This window comes from Denticeps clupeoides, chromosome 20 (assembly GCF_900700375.1).
Source record: "Denticeps clupeoides chromosome 20, fDenClu1.1, whole genome shotgun sequence".
NCBI lineage: Eukaryota > Metazoa > Chordata > Actinopteri > Clupeiformes > Denticipitidae > Denticeps > Denticeps clupeoides.
The window spans coordinates 17,507,554-17,531,476 of NC_041726.1; the positions used below are offsets into that span (position 1 = coordinate 17,507,554).

General features: G+C 43.0%; 1 protein-coding gene across 2 annotated transcripts; it reads left to right on the forward strand.

Annotated features, from left to right (window-relative positions):
• Nucleotides 1-596: 596 nt before the first annotated feature.
• LOC114770346 (protein prune homolog 2-like) lies at nt 597-19,896 on the forward strand. Of its 2 annotated transcripts, none has more exons than XM_028964195.1 (10): nt 597-724; nt 1,033-1,091; nt 1,866-1,924; nt 2,939-3,187; nt 3,293-3,448; nt 9,829-9,931; nt 10,017-10,148; nt 11,019-11,105; nt 12,171-12,269; nt 19,044-19,896. In XM_028964195.1, the coding sequence occupies exons 2-10, from the start codon at nt 1,060-1,062 to the stop codon at nt 19,066-19,068; spliced, it is 942 nt and encodes a 313-aa protein (XP_028820028.1). In that variant the 5' UTR covers nt 597-724; nt 1,033-1,059; the 3' UTR covers nt 19,069-19,896. The 2 variants fall into 2 exon arrangements, with proteins under 2 accessions (XP_028820028.1, XP_028820027.1); XM_028964194.1 differs by having other exon boundaries at nt 598-724; nt 3,278-3,448.
• Nucleotides 19,897-23,923: the final 4,027 nt, after the last annotated feature.

A 23,923-nucleotide genomic window follows, 5' to 3' on the forward strand; every position in this document is an offset into this window, starting at 1 on the left:
GAGGTGACAGTGCAGGGAAGGTTGACCACCACTCAGACCAGAGCTGCTCTCTTTTGGGGCTGAAAGTTTGACCTCCTCCCATATGCACCTCTATACGCAACTCCCGACCTGGACTTGAAAACCCCGCTGGTCAATTTTCCATTCCTTCCTTGTCTCGGGACATCACCATGAGTAAGTTACTTATTTTAAAAACAAGACACGATACATATAAAATGACTGGGTGGGGCAGGGTGGAAACAGGATATATATATACTCCAAACACTGGGTGAACACTATCAGGCAGGGTTAGTGGGAGGGGGGATTGTGGCTGTTCGTTTTGGCTGGGAACAAATCCGTGATCATGTCAGGACATGCTGATCCTCATTCAGCTACATACAACTATGCACATAGTCCACATACACTGCACACAAACATTAACCATGATATTCTGTTATGCTGTACATTATTAGTTATGTTGTGTTACTTTAAATGGTTTGTTGCATTATGCAGGCTTGCAACAGGCACTATCAAGTTGAGTAAATACAGCAGGTACTATGGGCTGTTGCCATAGATACAGGTATGGGTCTGTGCTGGCAATCCACCACACCTTGCCCTTAGGTGCAGTGGGGTGTGTCAGAGACAAATAAAGCTTCATGATACGCTCCTTCTGGTCACGATGGCCATGCTCCACTATAAAGTTTTTGGACATTGAACTGAGTAATGGAGTGCATTCAGCCCCACTGAAGTAAGTTATAAAATGTTCAATCTGTTTCTTCTGTGGTTGGTGTGCTTCCCACTTAAACTAAAATTTTGTGATTGTCAAACGGCTTCCTGCCAAAGGTACTTTAAAAACTGGTGTGTGTTAGCCTTGACTGAAAGCACAGTTTCTCCAGGATCCGGAGAAACTTTATACAAAAAGAAACATATTGTTGACAAAAAGATTGCTAAATCAATTTTTGTATATTACAAATACAAATATTTATATTTTTATTAGCTGTTTCCATTTTCTCTGTACTATTTACTGTTGCTGTTCTATTTCCCTGGACACCCTAGGCCATTTGAGACCTGCACTACACAGGGATGGACCCTCAGTTTTCGGAGGGACCACCAAGGTTGGTGCTGGAAAATAATAATATGTCGAGCATATTTCAATTAAACATTCCCCCTCAAGCCAGGGCATTTTGCATAATTTCTCATCAATTCCAAAGACTGAAAACCTTTTATTAGTTAAAATAGTCATAATAATTGAATGTAACTAAATCTCAGTTAATTGAATTGATGGTATTGATGTCTTAGAACTATATTAATTAATATTTAATTAAGATAAGTTATGTTTCCAAATGTTGGGGTCCTCCTCCATGGGACTGGGGGGCACCCTCTCCCCACTCTGAACCAGGGGGACCAGTTGGGCCAGCTGTCTGGACCTCTGGCTTGTGCATCGGTGGTATGTGCATGATGCATCAGAGACCTGTAGGGTGACAATGTAGGGAAGGGAGGAGAGACACAACAGACAGGCACAAAGATTTAGCTGTGTTTAGTGCAGCAGTGTGTAAAAGTGTAGACAATCAATATAATACTGACAATAATATCTCTACATATAATATAAGCCATAGTAATGGAATAGAAAGCAGTCTGAAGGTGAAAAATGGGCATTTATTATACCCTCATACTAATAACAATAAAGTTCCTTTTTTCAGTTCACACACCATGTGCCACATTGATTCAGGAGATGCACATGGTTTTCAGGATTTAAATAGCTATAGAACTATGAAACAGTTAAATTACAAAAGTAACTAATACTAGAATTCACAGGTCAAATGACAGGGGAATGTGATATGCAAACTGATATTAAAAATGATAACTCTGCTTTGGACCTGTCTTTTTAGATCAGATCCTGATTCTCATCTTTTTAATGAGGACCTATCACCTACAACACACAAACCAGGTCTGTCTCATCTGAAATTAAGGAAAACACTAATTCCTCTCTGCTGCCCCTGAGTTATTATCTTTGTCCTTTTCTCCTTTTTGCCTGAGCATTACAGTTAACCCTGTTTTTACAAAAATAAAAATTAAGTCTGGAACTTACAAGAAATAGAAAGCAGTCTGAAGATAAAAGGGCACTTTTACATACATTTTTAGGCTGTGGCTTTTTCTCCTTTCCTTTAAATGTGACCTGCAACTTCAGCTATATTGCATATAAACTTACCTGACTCTGTAACAGGTTACTAATCCAGTTCCTGTCAGAAAAGCTATGATTATTAAGTTTATGCCTGTTCTACTAAATATTTTAGGGATTTACTAATAATCTCAACTTCTACCTTAAATGTTTAAATATGCTATCCAAATATATATAAACATGTTGTTTAAATATGGCTAAAATAATGTCAGTTTCAGTGATGTAACAACTCTTTAATTTCTTAATATAATTTCTCCCTTTTCTCTCATTCTCCTGCTTTCTTGTGTTGAACACTAGTGAATATTGTCTAGGTATTGTCAGGAACCTATTACAAAACCAGCACTGTTAAGTATGGGGCTTGTTCACAAGTATCAAAGAGTTTAAAATGTAATGAGCCATGATGATTGACACCTCACACACATGCTACTTCTTCATTCTGGATGATTAAAACCTGTGTCTATCATCAATATAAAGATTGTGTTTCTTCCTTGTGTTATGTATTTATCCCTAAACTTTACACTAGCAACAAATCCTCAAACATCTCACCTCAAGATCTGTTAATCTCGCTTCTCACTCACATTATGCTGCTGTTGTGCTGTGTTGCTGCTGTTGACTAAAAGTAATATGTTATTACCACATAAATGCTGATATTATTAAAAGATGACATTTATGACATTCACACATTTTACTGACTCAGGAAATGCATGCATCACATTAGAGAGCAGACATTTTTACTGTCTCATAACTTTTATTTGTCTTTTTTGGGTAATGGCATCCCTAAAGCCCCACCCACCAGCCTGTTCCTCTCTGAGTCCCAGCCAAGAAAGAAGCACCTTGTGGCCCCAGTGCTGAGTCTTTCTCTTGAGCACAGTGAATCAGTCATCTCTGATGACTTCCCTGAAGCTACACTTTCCCCAGCTGTGGACGATGAAGACCTGGGGCTGGATATTGACCTGGACGCCATAGAAACGCCTTCTGACAGCGAGTCACTGCACTTTCCACCGGAGGTGGCACAGGTCCTGGGGCTGGAGGGTGAGGAGACAAGCGCACATGAGTGCTTGTTCAGAAGCACACACAAAATCCAGACACACAAAGTCATTCAACTGAAATGCACTCATTCAGGCATGTCTTATGAAGACTCTGAGGATCAGGCCGGCGTGGGCCCACTGGAGCAAGATGAGGTGGACTGCCAGGGTTGCCGGTGGAGGCGCTTTCGTGTGGGAGACTCTGGCCAAGAGACACGGGTTGACATCTCTGTTCTGGAGCCCTACCTAGGAGTGCTATCTCACGGAGGTTAGTATGACTGTCCGTTCTTTTCTTTTATGAACCTTTTTGTTTTTAAAATTACTACATTCAGTACAGACATACAGTACATAAAAAGGGTAAAGTCAGAGTGAAACAAACTAATGTGTACTTGCACGCTATCCAATATATAGACAAAAGTATTGGAACAGTTAGTATTGAATGCTATCTTTGCAATGAGACTGTAAGATTTCTTCCCGGCTGGAAGAGGTATCATTGTCCAGTGGAATCATTTAGGACTGCAACACAGCCATGAAGTGTAAAGACACAGAAAATCATGCAGCATAACCACAAACTAAGATGGACCCTCAGGTTGCTTCCTTCACCACACAAGGCTTGTAAGTGGCCTCAGCCCTACAGACTGTGCCCCTTGGTGAGGCTGGGATGGAGGCGAATTGGGGACCTCACCAGCGCCGACCTGGTTCCACCCATCAGAAGGTTTGGGGACCTCTGAACTGAACCCTGCCCTCCCCAACAGCGAGGTGGTTCTCCAGGACCTTCTCCCTTCCATCTTGTGACTTCCATCTTGTGGGGCTGGAACACCTAACCCATACCCCGCACCAACAATTGCTTGGGTGGATCACCCATCCCCTGGCTGGATGAAGGGGCAACCCCAGACCACCCCTCCTGGCTGTGAGCGAGAACAGCAGGGTCAGTGGTCTCCTGTGTCCGCCTCCTTGGGATCAACAAGAGGGGTCTGGGGAGGAGAACACATTGAGACACAGACACAAACTGTACAGGTTTTCCTCCTGCTCTGCATCCAGGCCTCTCTTGGAAATGGGGCTTGTGGTGAGGCAACAACAACTACAAAATGTATTTCTTATATAGCCCTAAATCATATACAGTATGTCTCAATGGGCTTTGACAGGCCCTACAGTTGACACGCCCTACAGTTGACACGCCCCACACTTGACCCTTCTGCACACAAGGAAAAACTCCACACAAAAAAAAACTCTAGGAGAGAAAAAAAAAGAATACTTGGGAAGGAGTGAAACAGAGAGGAACCCCCTTCCAGGGTAGAGTGAGCCTGCAAATGGTGTCAGTGCAGGGTTGGGAATTATATAATAATAAGTCCTACAGTTGTAGGGTTGGAGAAGTCCAAAGTGTAGTATAGAGTCCATGTTTGGAGGTATTGGACCGTGCAGAGTAGGTTTTAGTCCAGTGTCATGTTGTACATTATGTGTCCATTATGATGCTACTGGTCACTTTGAAAATCCTGGAAGGTTTAATTGTTACGATGGTGGTGGCTGTGGTTTGTTTCATGATAAGAAACCAGGCTTTATCTGGTGGTCTCTTCACTGCTGTTCGTCTGTGCACTTGATTCCGTGTCTCGGAGAGAACAAACAGAAGCAGCGGCAGATAATTCTAGACATTTGGTCGCTTGGTCAAGTTCAGCGGGGTCTGACGGTGAGTTAATCAGCTTTGATAAATCTGGTAGGGTAGAAACCTCTGGTAGAAGGTTGGTAGAAACCGCTGCGCTGTACTTGATGTAATTGTCAAGTTGAGTTTATTGTGTCGAAGACATATTTTAAAAGCGATAAGGAAATGATCAGAGATTATTTCAGATTGCGGAAGAGGGACAATGTCTTCTATATTTAAACCGAAGGTCGGTACAAGATCAAGCGTGTGACCACCTTCATGAGTAGGTCCTATTATATTTTGTTTAACTCCAACTGAGTCTAGAATAGACAGGAATATTGTTCTTAGCGAGTCTTGTAATTTATCACAGTGGATGTTAAAGTCACCCACAATTAAGGCTTTATCCAGATACAACCAGGTTGGAAACAAAGTCTGTAAATTCACTGAGAAAGTAAGGTCCAGGTGGTCTATAAATAATAATCAATATTAGGCACAATTTTGGCCTAGCGGTTAAGGAAGCAGCCCCGTAATGGTGTGCTTGGCGCGAGCCTGTATTACGTCCAAGGACTTCCTGAACCACCTCAGAATTAATCACCAAAAACGTAAAATCCTGTGGTATCCTGGAGCCAGAGCGCCCGACATCCGCGCAAATTTAATATTGCTGACAAAAAATAACCGCAGGTACTCCAGTATAGCAATTCACGTCGGCGCTAACGACGTCCGGCTACGCCAGTCGGAAATAACTAAAGATAATTTTATAGAGATGCTTGAACTGGCTAAAACGATGTCGGATAAAGTAATCTGCTCTGGCCCATTACTGCAGTTTCGGCATAGCGACGAGACCCGTAGCAGGCTCCTCGACATAAAACGCTGGTTGTCGGAGTGGTGTCCACAAAATAAAGTGGCCAACATTTAGGGGGAAGCCTGGTCTTTTTGGGCGAGACGGCATCCACCCCAACTGGGCGGGCGCCACTCAGTTGTCTAAAAATTTGGCTTATAGTCTTAGAAACAAAAAACGAATCTGTCTTGCCAGAGCCAAGACCAGGCAGCAGACAGACTGGCTAAACAGAGTGTCTGCCATTTGCGTATAGAGTCGCCACCCACCGTGTATACTATTGTGTCTTTATCTCGCTCTATTAAAACAAGAGATTCTACAAGAAACGTTAATAATAAAACTCATAAATATGCTGACACTCTGTCTGTTCCACGGGCTGGACGTGGTGTCTGTTTCAGCAACTTATTACCCGTTACTATCATTCCTTCTGAACGTACCACCAGCACCCCCAATATAAGAATAGGATTATAAAATGTAAGATCTCTCACACCTAAAATGCTCATTGTCAATGAAATTATCACAGATCAGGGGTTCGATGTACTGTGCCTGACCGAAACTCGGTTAAAACAAAACAAATTTGTAGCATTGAACGAGTCTAGTCCTCCTGGATACAGCTATGTACACCAACCTCGCTTAACTGGAAGAGGAGGTGGCGTCGCAGTAATTTATAAGGATAACCCCCTGGACCTTATTCTGAGTTTCTTAGTGAATTTACAGATTTTGTCTCCAATTTAGTTGTATCTGTGGATAAAGCCCTAATTGTTGGCGACTTTAACATCCACTGTGATAAATTAGAAGACTCACTAAGAACAGCATTCCTATCTTTATTAGACTCAGTTGGAGTTAACCAACATATAACAGGACCTACTCACAAAGGTGGTCACATCTTGTGTTGACCTTTGGTTTAAATATAGAAGATATAGTTACTCTTCCGCAATCTGACATCACATCGCTTTTAAAATATGTCTCAGACACAACAAACTCAATCCCCCTCGTTATAGAGACAAACGGACAATTACATCAAGTACGGCACAGAGGTTTATTAATACCTTACCAGATTTATCAACGCTGATAAACTCACCATCAGACCCCGCTGAACTCAAACCAAGCGACCAAATGCCTAGAATTAACACTGCGTAGTACGTTAGATATAGTTGCTCCCCTCAAAAGGAAGATAGTAAGAGATAAAAACTTAATTCCTTGGTATAATGATCACACGCGCTCGCTGAAGAAGACCGCCCGGAAATTACAACGCAAATGGCGTCAAAGTAAATTAAACATATTCCAAATAGCTTGGAAGGCGAGCCTACTTAACTATAAGAAGGCTCTTAGCGCGGCTCGATCAACGTATCTGACAAAAACAAAAATAATCCCAGATTCCTGTTTAAAACAATAGCCAAACTAACCAGGAATAAGATAGAAATGGATACGACCACTCAATATCATCATATGAGCAATGATTTTATGAATTTCTTTAATACTAAAATTGTCGCGAATAGATAGAAGATTAAAAGCACAACAAATAGCTCTGCCGATATTTCCATGGAAAATAATCTTCTAATAGACAACCACCGATTAGAACGATTCAACCTTATTAAAGAGCATGAATTAATCAAATTAATCTCGTCGTCAAATCAATGTACTTGCGCTTTGAATCCGATTCCAACAAGGTTCCTTAAACAAATAGCACCCGATATTACAAATTCTACCCTCAAAATTGTTAACTCGTCGCTTAGCACCGGCCACGTACCAAGTTCGTTCAAGGTAGCAGTCATTAGACCCCTGATTAAAAAGCCGGATCTTGATCGCAGTCAGCTTTCAAATTATAGACCGATATCCAACCTTCCGTTCCTAGACTGTAACAATATCCATGAAGTATATCAATCAGGATTTAGACCTCATCATAGCACTGAGACAGCGCTGGTTAAAGTGGTTAATGACCTGCTGTTGGCCTCTGATCAGGGCCGCATCTCGCTGCTTGTCCTGCTTGATCTGAGTAAAGCGTTTGACACTATCGATCACGCTATTCTCCTTGCCAGGTTAGAGAATGTTATTGGGATCAAGGGAACAGCCCTTGAATGGTTCAGATCATATTTGACCAACCGATATCAGTTTGTGGACATCAATGGTGTTTCGTCTTCACATAGTAAAGTAGAGTTTGGTGTTCCACAAGGTTCTGTCCTATTTTCTCTATACATGTTACCTTTAGGCGACGTTATCCGCAAACACGGTATTAGCTTTCATTGCTACGCTGACGACACACAGCTGTATCTGTCAGCAATGCCAGATCAGAGGCAGCAGCTGAACAATATAGAGAATTTGACAGTGGATGCTCACCAACTTTCCCCTGTTAAACCCTGACAAGACAGAAGCGCTTGTACTTGGGCCTCAAGCAGCCAGGCATAAACTGGCTGACTAAACAATAACCCTGGATAGCATTTCTAACTCACCGAGTATTGAAGTGAAGGATCTAGGTGTCATCATTGATGCAGGGCTCTCATAAAATTTGCACGTAGACAATGTCACTAGGATAGCATTCTTTCACCTTAGAAATATTGCGAAAATAAGAAATATCATTTCAATGCATGATGCAGAAAAGTTGGTCCATGCATTTATTACATCAAGGTTAGATTACTGCAATGAATTACTGTCTGGATGCTCTAGTAGGTGCATGAGTAAACTCCAGCTAGTACAGAATGCTGCAGCCAGAGTTCTAGCTAGAACCATCACCCCAGTCTTACAATCACTGCACTGGTTACCCATCAAATTTAGGATTGACTACAAAATCCTACTTTTAACCTATAAAGCTCTAAATGGTCTCGCCCCACAGTACCTGAGTGAACTTTTGGTTCTTTACGATCCGCCACGCCCCCTTCAATCAATGGGTGCAGGGTCACTTCTGGTACCAAAGGTGCAGAAGGTCACAGCTGGGAGCAGATCCTTCTCCTATAGAGCTCCGCAGTTGTGGAACAGCTTGCCTGTCAAAGTCCGGGACTCAGACACAGTATCAGTGTTTAAATATAATCTCAAAACCTATCTGTTTTCTCTGGCTTTTTGCTAAAGTCCTAGACCCTCATTTCACTTCATTTTGACGCAGTTTCAGTTATAAAGTCCAGTTTATCACAGAGTCCCCCTGTTAGACACAAACAAAGTTAAATTCACCCTAGTTAGGCTGTCCTAGTTAGGGTACCGGGCCACAGTAGCACCAATATACCACTATAACCACATATTTCAGTATCGGTCGTACAGTGCAATCGTCTGCCGCTGCTTCTGTTTGTTTTTCTCCGAGGCACAGAATCAAGCACCCAGACTACTGGCAGACCCCAGTGAAGAGACCAGCAAATAAATCCTGGTTCCTGACAACTGCTTAACAAGGACATACCATGAAACAAACCAGAGGGTCACCACAGCCACCACCACCGTTACAACTACAGCTATAGGGCTCTTCAAATGTACCAGTAACATCATTATGGACACGTAATCTAGACCATGACACTGACTACATCCTGGACTTCTCCAACCCTACAACTGTAGGACTTATTATTATATCATCCCCAACCCTGCACTGACACCTTTTGCATGCTCACTCTACCCTGGAAGGGGTCCCTCTCTGTATCACTCCTTCCCAAGGTTTCTTCCTTTCTTTTTTTCTCTCTCATAGAGTTTTTTTTGTGTGGAGTTTTTCCTTGTGTGCAGAAGGGTCAAGTGTGGGGGGTGTCAACTGTAGGGCCTGTGAAATCCCATTGAGACATACTGTATGTGATTTTGGGCTATATAAGAAATAAATGTTTTTGTTGTAATCAAAAGGTTGCCTGTTCGAATCCCAATCCATAAAGGTCCGACTGAGGTGCCACTGAGCAAAGCACCGTCCCCACACACTGCTCCCCGGGCGCCTGTCATGGCTGCCCACTGCTCACTCAGGGTGATGGGTTAAATGCAGAGGACAAATTTCACTGTGTGCACCGTGTGCTGTGCTGCTGTGTATCACATGTGACAATCACTTCACCTGCAAATTAGACATTAATAACAAGACAATAGACGCACAACAACGAAATCTACGAGGAGCGGCATTCAACACGTCACTCTACGGCGCCGTGATTGCATCCACATTGAGTTGAATTGTTGAACAACACATTGTAATCTGCAGTTTTCTCATCAGATTTATTGTCTTCCTCAGGATACTATGGTGATGGTGCAAATGATATAATAGTGTTCTCCTCATGCCATCTCCCTGAGAACACTCTTGAAAACTACCAGTACATCATGGACAATCTCTTTAGGTATCATTCACATTATTCACCACAAAAACATTTTAAATGAGGTCCTCTTGGCCTTGCAGTATGACTTTTAAACTGTGTGTCTCAGCTATCTGGTAGGCACGCTTGACCTGATGGTGGCAGAGAACTATTTGATTGTGTACCTATGTGGCATGACATCGCGCAACAAGCTCCCCACCATGGGCTGGCTCAGAGAGTGCTACAGCACCATCGACCGGAGGTGGGTTTTACTCATTATGGACGGACTCTCTTACCGAACAAGAAACGGTCAGAATAAATTTTTGTGAAGAGTCTATCTATAAAATATTCTATAATAAAATAAAATATTCATATGAAATTCCTCTAACAATAATGATGAAACAATGATGGCAGACATTTGTTAAATTTTGTTGCACACGTTGTTTTGAAAGTTGAACCACTTTGCAAAGTTTTCTCCAGCACACCTTCAGGATTCTCAGTGAGACTGTACGGTGGCCAATCAAAGTCCCAAGTTCTCATTGTATGGACCTTTCTGAAACATGACAACTTTTTCATGACTACAAGACAAGTCTTCCAAATGGTTGTTCTCAGTAATAGGCAAGACCAGTTAAACCATATGAAACCAGTAATTAACCAATGAATGACTTAACCTGTTTGCTTATTTAGTGTTAAATATTCTCAGTAGAGTCTTCTGAACGGCATTAACAGCAATCATTATAATGTTAATGTTATCATGGTGCAGTGGTGGCCTAGCGGTTAAGGAAGCAGCCCCGAAATCAGAGGGTTGCCGGTTCGTATCCCAATCTGCCAAGGTACCACTGAGGTGCCACTGAGCACCGTCCCCACATACTGCTCCCAGGGCACCTGTCATGGCTTCCCACTGCTCACTAAGGGTGATGGGTCAAAAGCAGAGGACACATTTTGTTGTGTGCTGCAGTGTATCACATTGACAATCAGTTCACTTTTGTAAACTCTGTCAGACAGAATTCCAGACTTTTTCATTTTGATGTTAGAGCTTCAGTGTCTGTTTAAATCATCTCCTGTTGTTTTGTGTGTTTTCTTCATCTGATAGCTCCTGAAATCTTTTGACCTGTGCTTTCTTTTGCTCCAGGTTGAGGAAGAACCTCAAGGGTTTTTACATTGTCCACCCAACCTGGTACATCAAGGCCCTAATCACCATTATTAAGCCATTTATAAGGTGTGTGACAAAAATGTATTCATGTAATGCTACAGCCCATCTACCTAATTAAAATGCTGTATTTGATGATCTTTCTGCATCAAAGTGTAATTTAGCACAGGGCAGTTCAGACTAAAAAAGATATATGCATCAAGAAAGTTCAGTCCTTCTTCCAAATAAATGCTTAAAATTTGTACTGCTTCCAGCAGACAGGAGTATCGTAAGAGAAATTGACTCAAACTGGTAACATCTGAGATGAGAAAACAGGAATTTTGAATTGCACTGTGTGGAATACGAATGTGTAATTTATCACAGTGGATGTTAGTCGCCGACAATTAAGGCTTTATCCACAGACTCCAACCAGGTTGGAAACAAAATCTGTAAATTCACTGAGAAAGTAAGGTCCAGGTGGTCTATAAATAATAATCAATGGAATGAACTTATGATGTGTAATACCAAGGTTACTGCGACGCCACCTCCACTTCCAGTTAAGCGAGGTTGGTGTACATAGCTGTATCCAGGAGGGCTAGACTCGTTTAATGCTACAAATTTGTTTTGTTTTAACCAAGTTTCGGTCAGAAACGTACATCAAACCCATGATCTGCAATAATTTCATTAACAAAGAGCGTTTTAGGTGTTTAAGATCAAACATTTAATAATCCTGTTCTTATACCAGAGGTACTGGTGGTACATTCAGTAGGAATGATAGTAACAGGTAATAAATTGCTGAAACAGCCCAGGGGAACAGACACAGCATCAGGATGTCGGTTGCTCTGGCTCCAGGGAAACATTTTATTCGCCGGTGCTGCTCTCCTATTACAGTTTTTCTCAAATGCTAAAACACAAAAGCCAATCCTCTAAACAAGGTGTGGTTGTGTTTATGTAGTTTTAGAAAAGGGTGTTGTGTTTAGACATTGGGGAACATGGAGGAAACGTTTGTGAAATGTGTTTTAGCATTTGAGAAAAACTGTAATAACTAGAGTCAGTGGTTTGTAGTACTCAGCGGGTGCCTTGCTGAGGGGGGAAAAGCAGTGATTTCATCACTGCTCCTGAGTCCTGATGTCATTGGTCACATCCTCTCTACAGTTCAAAGTTCAGCCAGAAGCTGCAGTTTGTGGACCAGCTGCAAGAGCTTTCCAGGCATATCCCCATGGACCAAGTTCAGATTCCTGACTGCGTCAGACAGTGAGTCCTTCTTTCACACTGGACATATAATGTCTACAACTATCTACGACTTTTTCCCATCTCCCAACTGCATCTCTGGAGCTCAGCCACAGTGATCTTTGGGTTCTTCTTTGCCTCTCGCCAAACCTCTTCTCCCCCGATAGCTCAGTTTGGCCAGATGGTCAGCTCTAGAAAGGGTTCTGGTATTCCCAAACGTCTTCCGTTTAAGTATTATGGAAACCACTGTGCTATGTGCACTGTTCCTTGCCACAATTCTGTCTCTGAGCTCTTTAGGCCATTACTTTGGCCTAATGATTATTTTGGCTTGGAACGCCAAAATCTTACTCTTCCATTTATTAATTTTGGATTGGAAAGCCAAAATCTTACTCTTCCACTTATTATTTTGGCTTGGAAAGCCAAAATCTTACTATTCCAATTATCCGTATTCTTCATCTCGGGTAAAATTCTCGAGCCTACAAGTGTTGTCAGTGCAAGGTTTGTGATGGTTTGTCCAATAAGAAAAAAAAGTTGGAGAGGTGGAGAAGTCCAAAGTGTAGTCCAGTGTCATTGTGTACATTACATGTCCATTATGATGCTACTCGTCCATTTGAAAATCCCTGAAGCTTTTAGTTGTCCTCGTTTAGCGGTTGCCAGGAACCAGGATTTATCTGCTTGTCTTTTCACTGGAGTCTGCCAGTAGTCTGTGCGCTTGATTCCGTGTCTCGGAGAGAACAAACAGAAGCAGTGGTAGATGGTGGCATTGTACGACTGATATTGAAATATGTGGTTATAGTGGTATATTTGTGCAACAGTGGCCCGGTACCCTAACTTGGACAGCCTAGCTAAGGTGAATTTAATGTCTGTGACAGAATGTCTGTGTTTGACTAAGTGACTGTGTAATTAAGTGGACTTAGTAATTGACACTGTGTCTGGGACCTTAACAGAAGGCCAGAGAAAACAGATGTGTTTTCAGTTTAGATTTAAAACACTGAGACTGTGTCTGAGTCCCGAACAGCTGTGAAATTTAGAGCTTTATAGGTCAAAAGTAGGATTTTGTACTCAATCCTAAATTTTATGGGTAGCCAGTGCAGTGACTGAGGTCATGTGGTCACAATTTTCTAGTTTTAGTTGGAACTCTGGCTGCAGCATTCAGAACTAGCTGGAGTTTACTCGTGCACTCAGGAACTCAGGAAGTAGCCCCGTTATCAGAAGGTTGCCAGTTCGAATCCCGATCTGCCAAGGTACCACTGAGGTGCCACCGAGCAAAGTACTGTCCCCACACACTGCTCCCCGGGTGCCTGTCATTGCTGCTCAGGGTGATTGGTTAAAAGCAGAGGACACATTTTGTTGTGTGAACTGTGTACTTTGCTGCATTGTATCACAATGACAATCACTTCACAATTTTTTTTTAATGTATGTCGATTGAGCCACACTAAGACCCTTCTTAGTTAAGGACGCTCTCTTTCCATGCTATTCGGAATATGTTCAATTTACTTTGACAACATTTACGTTCTTGTCATGGCCGCTAGAGGGCGCCTCACCAGCCTGGGAGACGACGACCCGGAAGAGGAAATGGAAGCGGGCGGTGGCAAGTATAAAAGTGAGGTAACCCCAAGGAGACACGCCTGCTCTTTGTATGAGTTGCATGAGTTTACTCGCCAGAGACGGTAGCTCTCTCACCCCCGACCTAAGATAATTGTACCTTCCTGAAATACGACCTTCGCCTGCCCACGACTTCGAGAATTGCCTGACCCCCTGGAAACCACGAAAGGAACCCCGACCGGAACTTCCTGGCTACAACCTCTACCTGCCCCTGACCTCAAACCTACCCGACCCATCGGTTAAGACGGGATTCCATGCTCCCCCACCGTCCTGCCGTCCCAGACCTACTCCCGTCCAGTCCAAGATCCCGAACTGACTCCCCGCGTTGCAGCGCGTCCATTGCTTCCTCATTCCTCGCAACTGCAGCAAGCCACGATCCAGGACCAACGCGACATGCAACTGCAGCAGCAGCGCGCGCTTATTCAGGTTAGCTCTACGCTCGCTGATCTGTCGGCGCAGATCCACGCTGCAGTCTCAACCTGGTGGACCCGGTCATTCAGTATCCGCGGCCGCGGCTCCCCCGCCACTCCCACTTACGTCTGCACTGGCGGGCCTCGCACCGCCACCACTTTACGACGGTAACCCCAAGAAATGTCGCGGTTTTATAACCCAGTGCCGTCTGATACTTCGGCTCCAAGCCGCACACCTTCCCGATGACGAGACGGCGGTCGCGTATATTATTACCCGGTTGACGGGACGCGTGCTGGAATGGGTAACGCCGCTGGTAGAACGACGTGACCCGGTCTGCCTCTCTGTCCCCGCCTTCCTGGACCGCCTCCAGACCGTGTTTCAGGGCGAAACCGGGCGTCGCGCTGCGTTGCTGCGGCTCATGTCGCTGCGCCAGGGAAATCGGAGCGTAAGTGATTACGCGATTGAATTCCGAACCCTGGCGAGCGACAGTGAGTGGACGGACGCCGCGCTCCCCGTCGCGTTCTACCAAGGCCTCCGCGAGGCAGTGAAAGACGAGATGGTGAATCGCGATTGGGGAACCACGCTTGACAGCATAATCACGCTGGCCACGTCCATCGATCGACGTCTCGCCGAGCGCGGCCGAGAACGGCGTAACCACGCCCTTTTCCCTAGTGCTCTCACAGCACGCTGGCCGGACGCTCCGACGACTCGGCCCCCCCTGGACGTCGACGAACCCTTGCAGCTTGGCCGAGCTCGTCTCCGCTGCTCACCCGAGGTGCAGAGCCCCCTGGTGAGCACCAAAGCCTCCCCCTGCTCTACCACCCGCTGCTTGTTTCCCATCACCATCTGCTGGAGGACACCCAAACCTGGCCGTTATGAGGGACAAGCTCTGGTGGATTCTGGGGCAGCCATGAATCTAATCGATATCGACCTGGCCACCCGACTCCAGCTCCCGGTCACCCGGTGTAACCCACCACGTGCAGTCAGGGGGCTGGATGGAAGCCCGTTGGGCTCGGGTCGGGTCCTGTTCCAAACCAAACCCCTACTAATCTGCCTCGAGCCCAACCATATCGAAACCCTGACCTTTTATCTGACCACGACTCCCCATGACCCCATCGTGCTGGGTTACCCCTGGCTGACCGCCCACGAACCCCACATTGACTGGACCACAGGCACCATTAAACTGTGGGGACGCCAATGCGTCCGCCACAACCCTCGACATGCCACAGCAGTGAATCATTCTGGTCCCCAGAATGTCGCTATGGGACGACTCGGCCACACCCCTCAACCCAAGCCATTCCAAACGTGGACCCTTCCGAGTGCCTCGCCGCATTGGCCCAGTCCTCCATGTCTCCCACCTCCGCCAGGCTCACCCATCCCCTCTGCAACCCCCCCAGTCTCTGCCACCGTCTCCGCAGCGACTCAACGGCTCTCCGACCCACACCCTGATCTACCGGGCCCGTCAGGTGCCGGGCCTAAGAGGGGGGACTGTCATGGCAAACGCGCCTCCAGCCCGCTAGAGGGCGCCTCACCAGCCTGGGAGACGAGGAAATGGAAGCGGGCAAGTATAAAAGTGAGGTAACCCCAAGGAGACACGCCCGCTCTTTGTATGAGTCGCCAGAGACGGTAGCTCTCTCACCCCCGACCTAAGATAATTGTACCTTCCTGAAATACGACCTTCGCCTGCCCACGACTTCGAGAATTGCCTGACCCCCTGGAAACCACGAAAGGAACCCCGACCGGAACTTCCTGGCTACAACCTCTGCCTGCCCCTGATCTCGAACCTACCCGACCCATCGGTTAAGACGGGATTCCATGCCTCCCCACCGTCCTGCCGCCCCAGACCTACTCCCGTCCAGTCCAAGATCCCGAACTGACTCCCCTCTGCGTTGCAGCGCGTCCATTGCTTCCTCATTCCTCGCCGGCCAGGCGCCCCCGGTCCTCCTGCCCCGCTCGCCCAGTGTCCTCTACCGGTACGACGGCTTATTCCCACGTCCAAAGTATGTCTGCAAGTACGTCATCGAATTCCCCCTGTGACAGTTCTAATTTCCGGGAGGTCTTTTTAAGCGAGCGTTTGTGATCACTATACCAAGGTATTACTTTTTTTATCCCTTTTGAGGGGAGCGACATTATCAACCATACCTTGCTGTGTTAATTCTAGACATTTGGTCGCTTGGTCAAGTTCAGTGGGGTCTGACGGTGAGTTGATTAAGAAAACTCTGCACTGTACTTGAAGTAATTGTCTGTCTCTATAATGAGGCGAGTTGAGTTTATTGTGTCAAAGACATATTTTAAAAGTGATAAGGAAATTATCTGAGATTATTTCAGATTGCGGAAGACTATGTCTTCTATATTTAAACCGAAGGTCAGTACAAAATCGAGCATGTGACTGCCTTCATGAGTAGCTCCTATTATATTTTGTTTAACTCCAACTGAGTTTAGTAAAAACAATAATGCTGTTCTTAGTGAGTCTTCTAATTTGTCACAGTGGATGTTAAAGTGGCGACAATTAAGGCTTTATCTACAGACACAACCAGGTTGGAAACAAAGTCTGTAAATTCACTGAGAAACTCAGAGTAAGGTCCAGGGGTCTATAAATAATAACAATGGAATTAACTTATGATTTTTATTTTGCGAGTTTTTGAGTTATGTTGGTATAGAGAGTCTCAAAAGAGTTAAATCCATATCCGGGTTCATGTGTAATACTGAGGTTATCATTATAAATTACTGCGACGCCACCTCCTCTTCCAGTTATGTGAGGTTGGTGTACATAGCTGTATCCAGGAAGGCTAAACTTGTTTAATGCTACAAATTATTTTTGTTTTAACCAAGTTTCGGTCAGGCACAGTACATCAAACCCCTGATCTGTAATAATTTCATTAACAATGAGCGTTTTAGGTGTGAGAGATCTAACATTTAATAATCCTATTCTTATATCGAAGGTGCTGGTAGTACGTTCAGTAGGGTAATAAATTGCTGAGACAGACACCACATCCAGCCCAGGGGACAGACAGCATATATATGAGTTTTATTACAAATTTTTATGATTCTTTTAGAATCTCTTGTTTTAATAGAGCGAGGTAAGGACATAGTGGCAATAATGTACATGCTGGGTAGCGGATCTACGCAAATGGCAGACACTCAGTTTAGCCAGTCTGTCTGCCGCCTGGTCTCGGCTCTGGCAAGACAGATTCGTTTTTTGGTTCTAAGACTATGACCCAGATTTTTTGATAACTGAGTGGCTCCCGCCAAGTTGTAGTGAATGCCATCTCGCCCAAAAAGACCAGGCTTCCCCCGAAATGTTGGCCAGTTATTAATAAAGCCCACTTTATTTTTTGGACACCACTCCGACAACGAGCAATTTATATCAAGGAGGCTGATACAGGTCTCCTTGCTACGCCGAAACGGTGGTAATGGTCCAGAGCAGATAAATTTATCCGACATCGTTTTAGCCAGTTCAAGCATCTATAAAATTATCTTTAGTTATTTCTGACTGGCGTAGCCGAACATCGTTAGCACTATACTAGAGTATATACAGTTATTATATATAGACATCCAGCACTTTTAAATTTGCGTGGATGTCGGGCCGCTGGCTTCAGGAAAACACAAGATTTTTTTTGCTGGTGCCGCTATCCTTACGTTTCTAACTGTGGAGTCGCCAATGACTAGAGTCGGTGGTTGACTCAGTGGATGCCTCGCTGAGGTGGGAGAAGCAGTTCTGATCGGATAGCTTGGCTACCAGCTGACTGGGCTGGTGCACATCCGGAGGTAGAAAAGAGTCTATTAAAATTTCTGACTCTCTAATTAAATGTAGGTTTTGGATGTGCTCTTCTAGCTCGGCTATTTTCTCCATCATTTCGGCTAGTCTTTCCACAGGGAAAATCCTCACTACTGATGGAGTTTGACAAACTGTACATTTCACAAACTGCACAGGGGATAAGTGAGGAAGCCATAACTTATGTTTGTTGAGTTAAGGTAATTCTAAATTTTTGTGAAATTCAGGAAGTCCTTGGAAGTAACACCAGCTCACGCCAAACACACCGGAGCAGTACCGAAGGGACTTCTCGGAAGTCACTGCATAGACAAGTCACTCAGTGGAGCAGCCGCTCTTTCTTTTCCTCATCCTTCCTTCCTTTTTTTTTTTTTTTACAATTTTACCAATTTCACGAAATTAACTAATTCAACAATGGTTTCACTTGTCACGTTCATCCTTTCATCCTCTTGTCTTTTCACCTTACATTGCTTTCCCAGCCAAAGTCGAAGTTTGTTCACGAACTTCCCTTTCCAGTTCTCATTTGCTCTGACATGTATTGTGAACTGTAAGGGCTTATATAGACAGGTGTATGGATTTCCTAATCAAGTCTAATCAGTATAATGAAACACAGCTGGATTCAAATGAAGGTGTAGAACCATCTCAAGTACAATCAGAAGAAATTTGGAAAATTGATCAGAAGAATTTGGACAGCACTGAATTAAATATATGAGTGTCACAGCGAAGGGTCTGAATACTTAGGACCATGTGATATTTCAGTTATTTTTTGTTAATAAATCTGCAAAAAGGTCAACAATTCTGTTTTTCTGTCAATATGGTGTTCTGTGTGTACATTAATGAGTGAAAAAAATTAATTAAAACAATTTTATCAAATGGCTGCAATACAACAAAGAGTGAAAACTGAATACTTTCTGTACTCACTGTATATACAACTGTTTCAAAGGCTGGAACTATAAGTTAAATTTGTGTGACTGTTGTACAAGAATTGAACATTCTTCCCATCTCCACAGGTATGACCACAGTCTGGACAGGTGAGAAACCTGCCCAGTGCTGCTGCTGGGGAAAAGAGACTTGTTACCACCTAACCAGAGTGTGTGAATGTGAGAGAAAGTCACACTGTGACCTGAAATGTAGTTAGTCAAACTGACTAACCTGCTCTGCCTTTTCCACAAATCAATCAATTAATTCAGCATTTACGATGCACACACACACAAACACAAAATCAGCATACACTGACATTGTTCCTCATACCTGATTGTTTTCTGAATAAATACACACACAGTGAATTCACAGTTTCAGATGAGGAAGAAACTGAAACTGAGGAAATGGCGTGAATCTTATTTTCATGCTTCAGGTGACCCAGCCTGCGGTCTTCCTCACCATGTTGAGTGTAGTGATTATAAATCTCTCAATTAAATGTTCATGTTTTTAAACAGAATTTTTATAGGAGGCATGGAGGACAGGATTTTGTAAATGAATTAATTCACTACTTAAATTTCTGTTAAATGGACCTGGATTTCATAGTGTGTGTTGTGATTGGTCCATCGCTTCTATTGAAACCACAGCCATGGAAACTAATCGGTCAAATAAAAACGATTTAACCATTTTTTTTAGTAGAATCAAGGGTTCTCCCTGTCATTGAGCATATGGTTCTTGTTATTCAGGGGTCTGGGTAAAATGATACCTGTGTAATGTTATCAGATTTTACATTTTGTTTGTGTTGACTTTGGTGGTTATATGGGAAAAAAGGATAAGTGAAGAACCAAGAAGGTTATTGTTACCTTAATGTGTAATTATGGATGCACTGCAAACAGATTGTCTGTAATAAAAATTTGGGTTATTTATAGATGTGTAAGATTCAAAGTTGTGTGTGTGTGTGTGTGTAAACCACAAAGGGGATGTTGTTCGGCACATGCCCTTTTCCTAAAAAGTGGAGCAACATAATGTTTCTATAAACCTCTTCAAGGCAACAAGGTAGGACTGGCGCTCAGCACAGGAAATGGCACCAGCAGGAAGTGAAGTAGCCATGAGAGGAAGCAAGGAAGAACAGCATGGAGTGGGGATGGTGGGCATTCTCGGCTGTTGACCTACAAATTCCTGCACACAGTGAAAAATTCCTGTGTACACTGTACATTAAGTCCAACATGCAACAAAATGCAGAATGTATGAAGGGCAAACTACAGGTATCTAAAAGTGTAAAGTGTTATTAATATTTATTTATTATTAATAGTTAAAGTAAAAGTAATAAAAAGTAAAATCTGTGATGCACTAATGAATAAATACTTATTTTGTTTTATTGTACCCTTGTTTAGCCATTCAGAGAAAGTGGTATAAAGTAGACGTGTCATTTATTAACTGGCATAAAGCAGTGAAAAGATCTGTGGCTGTGCTGCTGTACTGATGTTATCTCCCAGCAGGGTTAACAGTAATCAGCAAGCACAATAGGGACACATGACCCTGTGTCAGGGAAAGAACTATAGTGTTGTGTATCACTGCATTTCCTGCATTCTCATCAAAGATTATTAGTGTTTACTTAAGACCACATCTCCCATCTCTTTCTCACCAGATGTTACAACACACCTCTGTAAGGAAACCTGCACTGTGACTGGCCGTGATAATGTCAAAACACTAAAATAATCGTAAAAACACATAACTAATAACTAACTAATGTTTTTTTGTATTTTTTTTAAATTATTTATTTATATTAAATAATCATATGGAATTAAACTTGATTATATGGAATGAAAGTCTGAATATATGGAATGAAACCTGAATATATGGAATGAAAGTCTGACTATATGGAATGAAATCTGACGTCACCAAGCCATTGGCGTCATTTTGAGAATGTTAGTTCGCTAAACAGGTGAATTGTGCCTCACCATGAGTGATTCTGCACCAAACCACCATGGAAGACCTAATGCAGTGACAGTAGCTGCTTATTCATCAAGAATCCGCACTGACCGAAACAGGCCTTCCACATCAGAACGGAGGTAAATAAACGGAGAAATTACAGGGCAAACTAACTTTTTAAATCCGATATACCAGCGCTGCCCGATCCCAGCACGCCATGGAATGGAAAGGGAAAGTCAAGATGCATCCATTTTTCAACTAGGCCAACCCTTTTTAGTTTTGTTAATATTGGCAATAGTGAAAAGGGTTATTGTTGGGTTCAAATATATTTTATTTAGATCATCCAATTATGTTTATTCTACATTATAAACTGATAAGGAATCATTTATTTAAATTTTTTTTGGTTGCTACCTTGTGGCCAGGGGTTCTTGGGGTTTTGTGTGCCTCAGTGACCCTAAGCTCAGCCTTCAGGTGGGACAGCCAAGTTGGACAGGTCTTTACATTTACAGCATTTATCAGACTTACAATCAGTAGTTACAGGGGACAGTCCCCCTGGAGCAACTTAGGGTTGTCACGTCCATGCGGGCATGACGCGGCGGGTGCACGGAGAGGAGGACGAAGAGTGACGAGGAATGAAGGACGCTATCACCTGACATCACGAAACAGGTGAATCACAGGACAGGGGGACATCCGAGACGTTAACACTGGTGAACACGGAACATAACGTCAAAGACCTGACAGCGGACAGAAACGAACAGGGCAGCTTTATACAATTTACACAGGTGAAAACGATTAGCGAACACTTCACATGACAACAATGAAACCCCCATTTCGGACCGGATCGTGACAAGGGTTAGGTGTCTTGCTCAGGGACACAATAGTAGTAAGTGGGATTTGAACCTGGGTCTTCTAGTTCATAGGCGAGTGTGTTACCCACTAGGCTACTACCATGTCTTAAGGCCTGACAAAGTGCAATACAGTTACATAACAAAAACAGAGCACCCCCTTCCTACCCATTTCCCACTTATGTTGCCACCATGTTCCCCCTTCACATTTCTGTCTGTCCCCTCATACATGCCTGTCTAGAACTGGCCCTGCTTCCTGGCCCACATATATTTTGACAGATATAAAAATATAAAGACAGATATTTTGGAAAGTCGACTGAAATGAAGGGACTTGGTTGATATATGTACATATTTTGTATATATTATGTCTGAGCATCAGCATAAAAAAACAGCTGCTTTAGATGCTACATTTAACATGTCAACATGACTGTTATACAGTTTCCCTCAAGAAATGCAGTATTACTGTTTTGTGAATAGCAATCACAAAAATCAAATCATACAAAACCGCCTCAATTACCACCTTAAATATTTTTGAATATGATGCAACAAGCATGGCACACCTACACCAAGGGAGTGGGCTCACTCACAAGAATTCAGCCATGAATAAAGAATGTTACCAAAACAACCATGAACTTTTCGGTGAAGAACAATGCCTTTTCCATTATGATGTAAGATATTGATTGACAGCATGCCTGGGCGAATTGCAGAGGTCTTAAATAAAAAGGACCAACACTGCAGATATTGGCTCTTTGCATAAATTGTCAATAAAGCCTTTGAAACCTATAAAATGCTTGTAATTATACTTCACCACAGAAACAACTGATAAAAGATCTAAAAACACAAAAGCAGCTAAATTTGTGAAAACCAGTATTTGTGTCATTCTCAAAACTGTACTTCTTATGCAGACTCCCAATCGTTTAGTGTCTGCAACACAATGTTGCGGATGTTCGAGTCTGTCGTCGAGCCAGTGCCCTTTTCTGTGCTGTAGTGTGCTGGTCTGGCAAGTTGAATACAGGAAGAGACTAAACAAACTGATCAGGAAAACTGGCTTGGTAGTTGGTGAGAAACTAAATAGCATGAAAACTGTGACTGAAAGGATAACGTTGTCCTTTAGCCACAAAATGACCATCTTAAGGTGCACCACTGAATGCCACAGAAAATCCTTCCATTTGCCAAAAGACTCTACAACCTTACCTTCAGTCACTCACCAACAAAATAATCTGTGCAATACTAACTGTTCTGTGGAAGACTATGCGCATCTTTGTTGGGGTGTGCAACAGTCTGTGCAATTTATATGCAATGCTCTCACCATGTACCAAATATTATGTGCAATATTGTATGCTGTCAATATCACAATATCACTAGATATTACAGTAATCACCTAATGACTGTAATAAATATGTTCAATATAATTACGCCTTTTATATTATGGTTGTCTTTCCACTGATTTTATTTTATTTTAACTACATTCTTTTTGGAGTTATATTAGACCAACTTTTACATTTATTTTTACTATTGTAGTTATCTTGTAGTTTACACCATTCTGCAGTCCTGTGTCTGTGTGAGGTGGCAGTCACCACAAACAATTTCCTCTGAGATGAATAATGTTTTCCTGATTCTGATTCTCCCTGACTAAGGCCCTTCTCCCCTAATCACTATCACTAAATCCAGATTCCCTCCTACAAAGTATAAAATGGACATAGACAAAAACAATTGTGTGTTGAATGTATTACAGTTTTTCTCGATTGCTAAAACACTATAACCAATCTTTTGAACTAAAATTTCAAAACCATAATGCTATTTTTCAAAAAGTACACCCATTTCCCTGAACTATAAATACTATTCCCCTGCTTTAACACATGAGTCAGATTTGGTGAACTGTTACTGCAAAACTTTACACACAAATCCATACATTTTTCAGTGCTTACACCATGTGGTCATTTGGAAAGCACTAGCATTCAATAATGTTAATTTAAATCAGTACAGCTTGAGCTCAATTATCACACAATTAACCAAGTGGAAACACTAGGAGTCAAAATTTATCACACACCCATCAGAAACTTTGATGGGTACATAAAAGGGCCAAAGTCAGCTCATTCAGGTTTGAAACAATGGATCCAAAGAGATGCAAAGGAAGAGGTTGAGGAGGAGGAGGGAGAGGAGGAGGACGTGGTGAAGGAGGAGGGAGAGGAGGA

What these genes read in the sequence shown, in the direction of transcription:
- LOC114770346 (XM_028964194.1), top strand. Translation starts at nt 1,060, where the DNA reads ATGGACCCTCAGTTTTCGGAGGGACCACCAAG. An exon ending in ATCATGGACAATCTCTTTAG is followed by an intron (nt 9,932 to 10,016) that starts GTATCATTCACA and finishes TGTGTGTCTCAG; the next exon opens with CTATCTGGTAGGCACGCTTG. An exon ending in TACAGCACCATCGACCGGAG is followed by an intron (nt 10,149 to 11,018) that starts GTGGGTTTTACT and finishes CTTTTGCTCCAG; the next exon opens with GTTGAGGAAGAACCTCAAGG.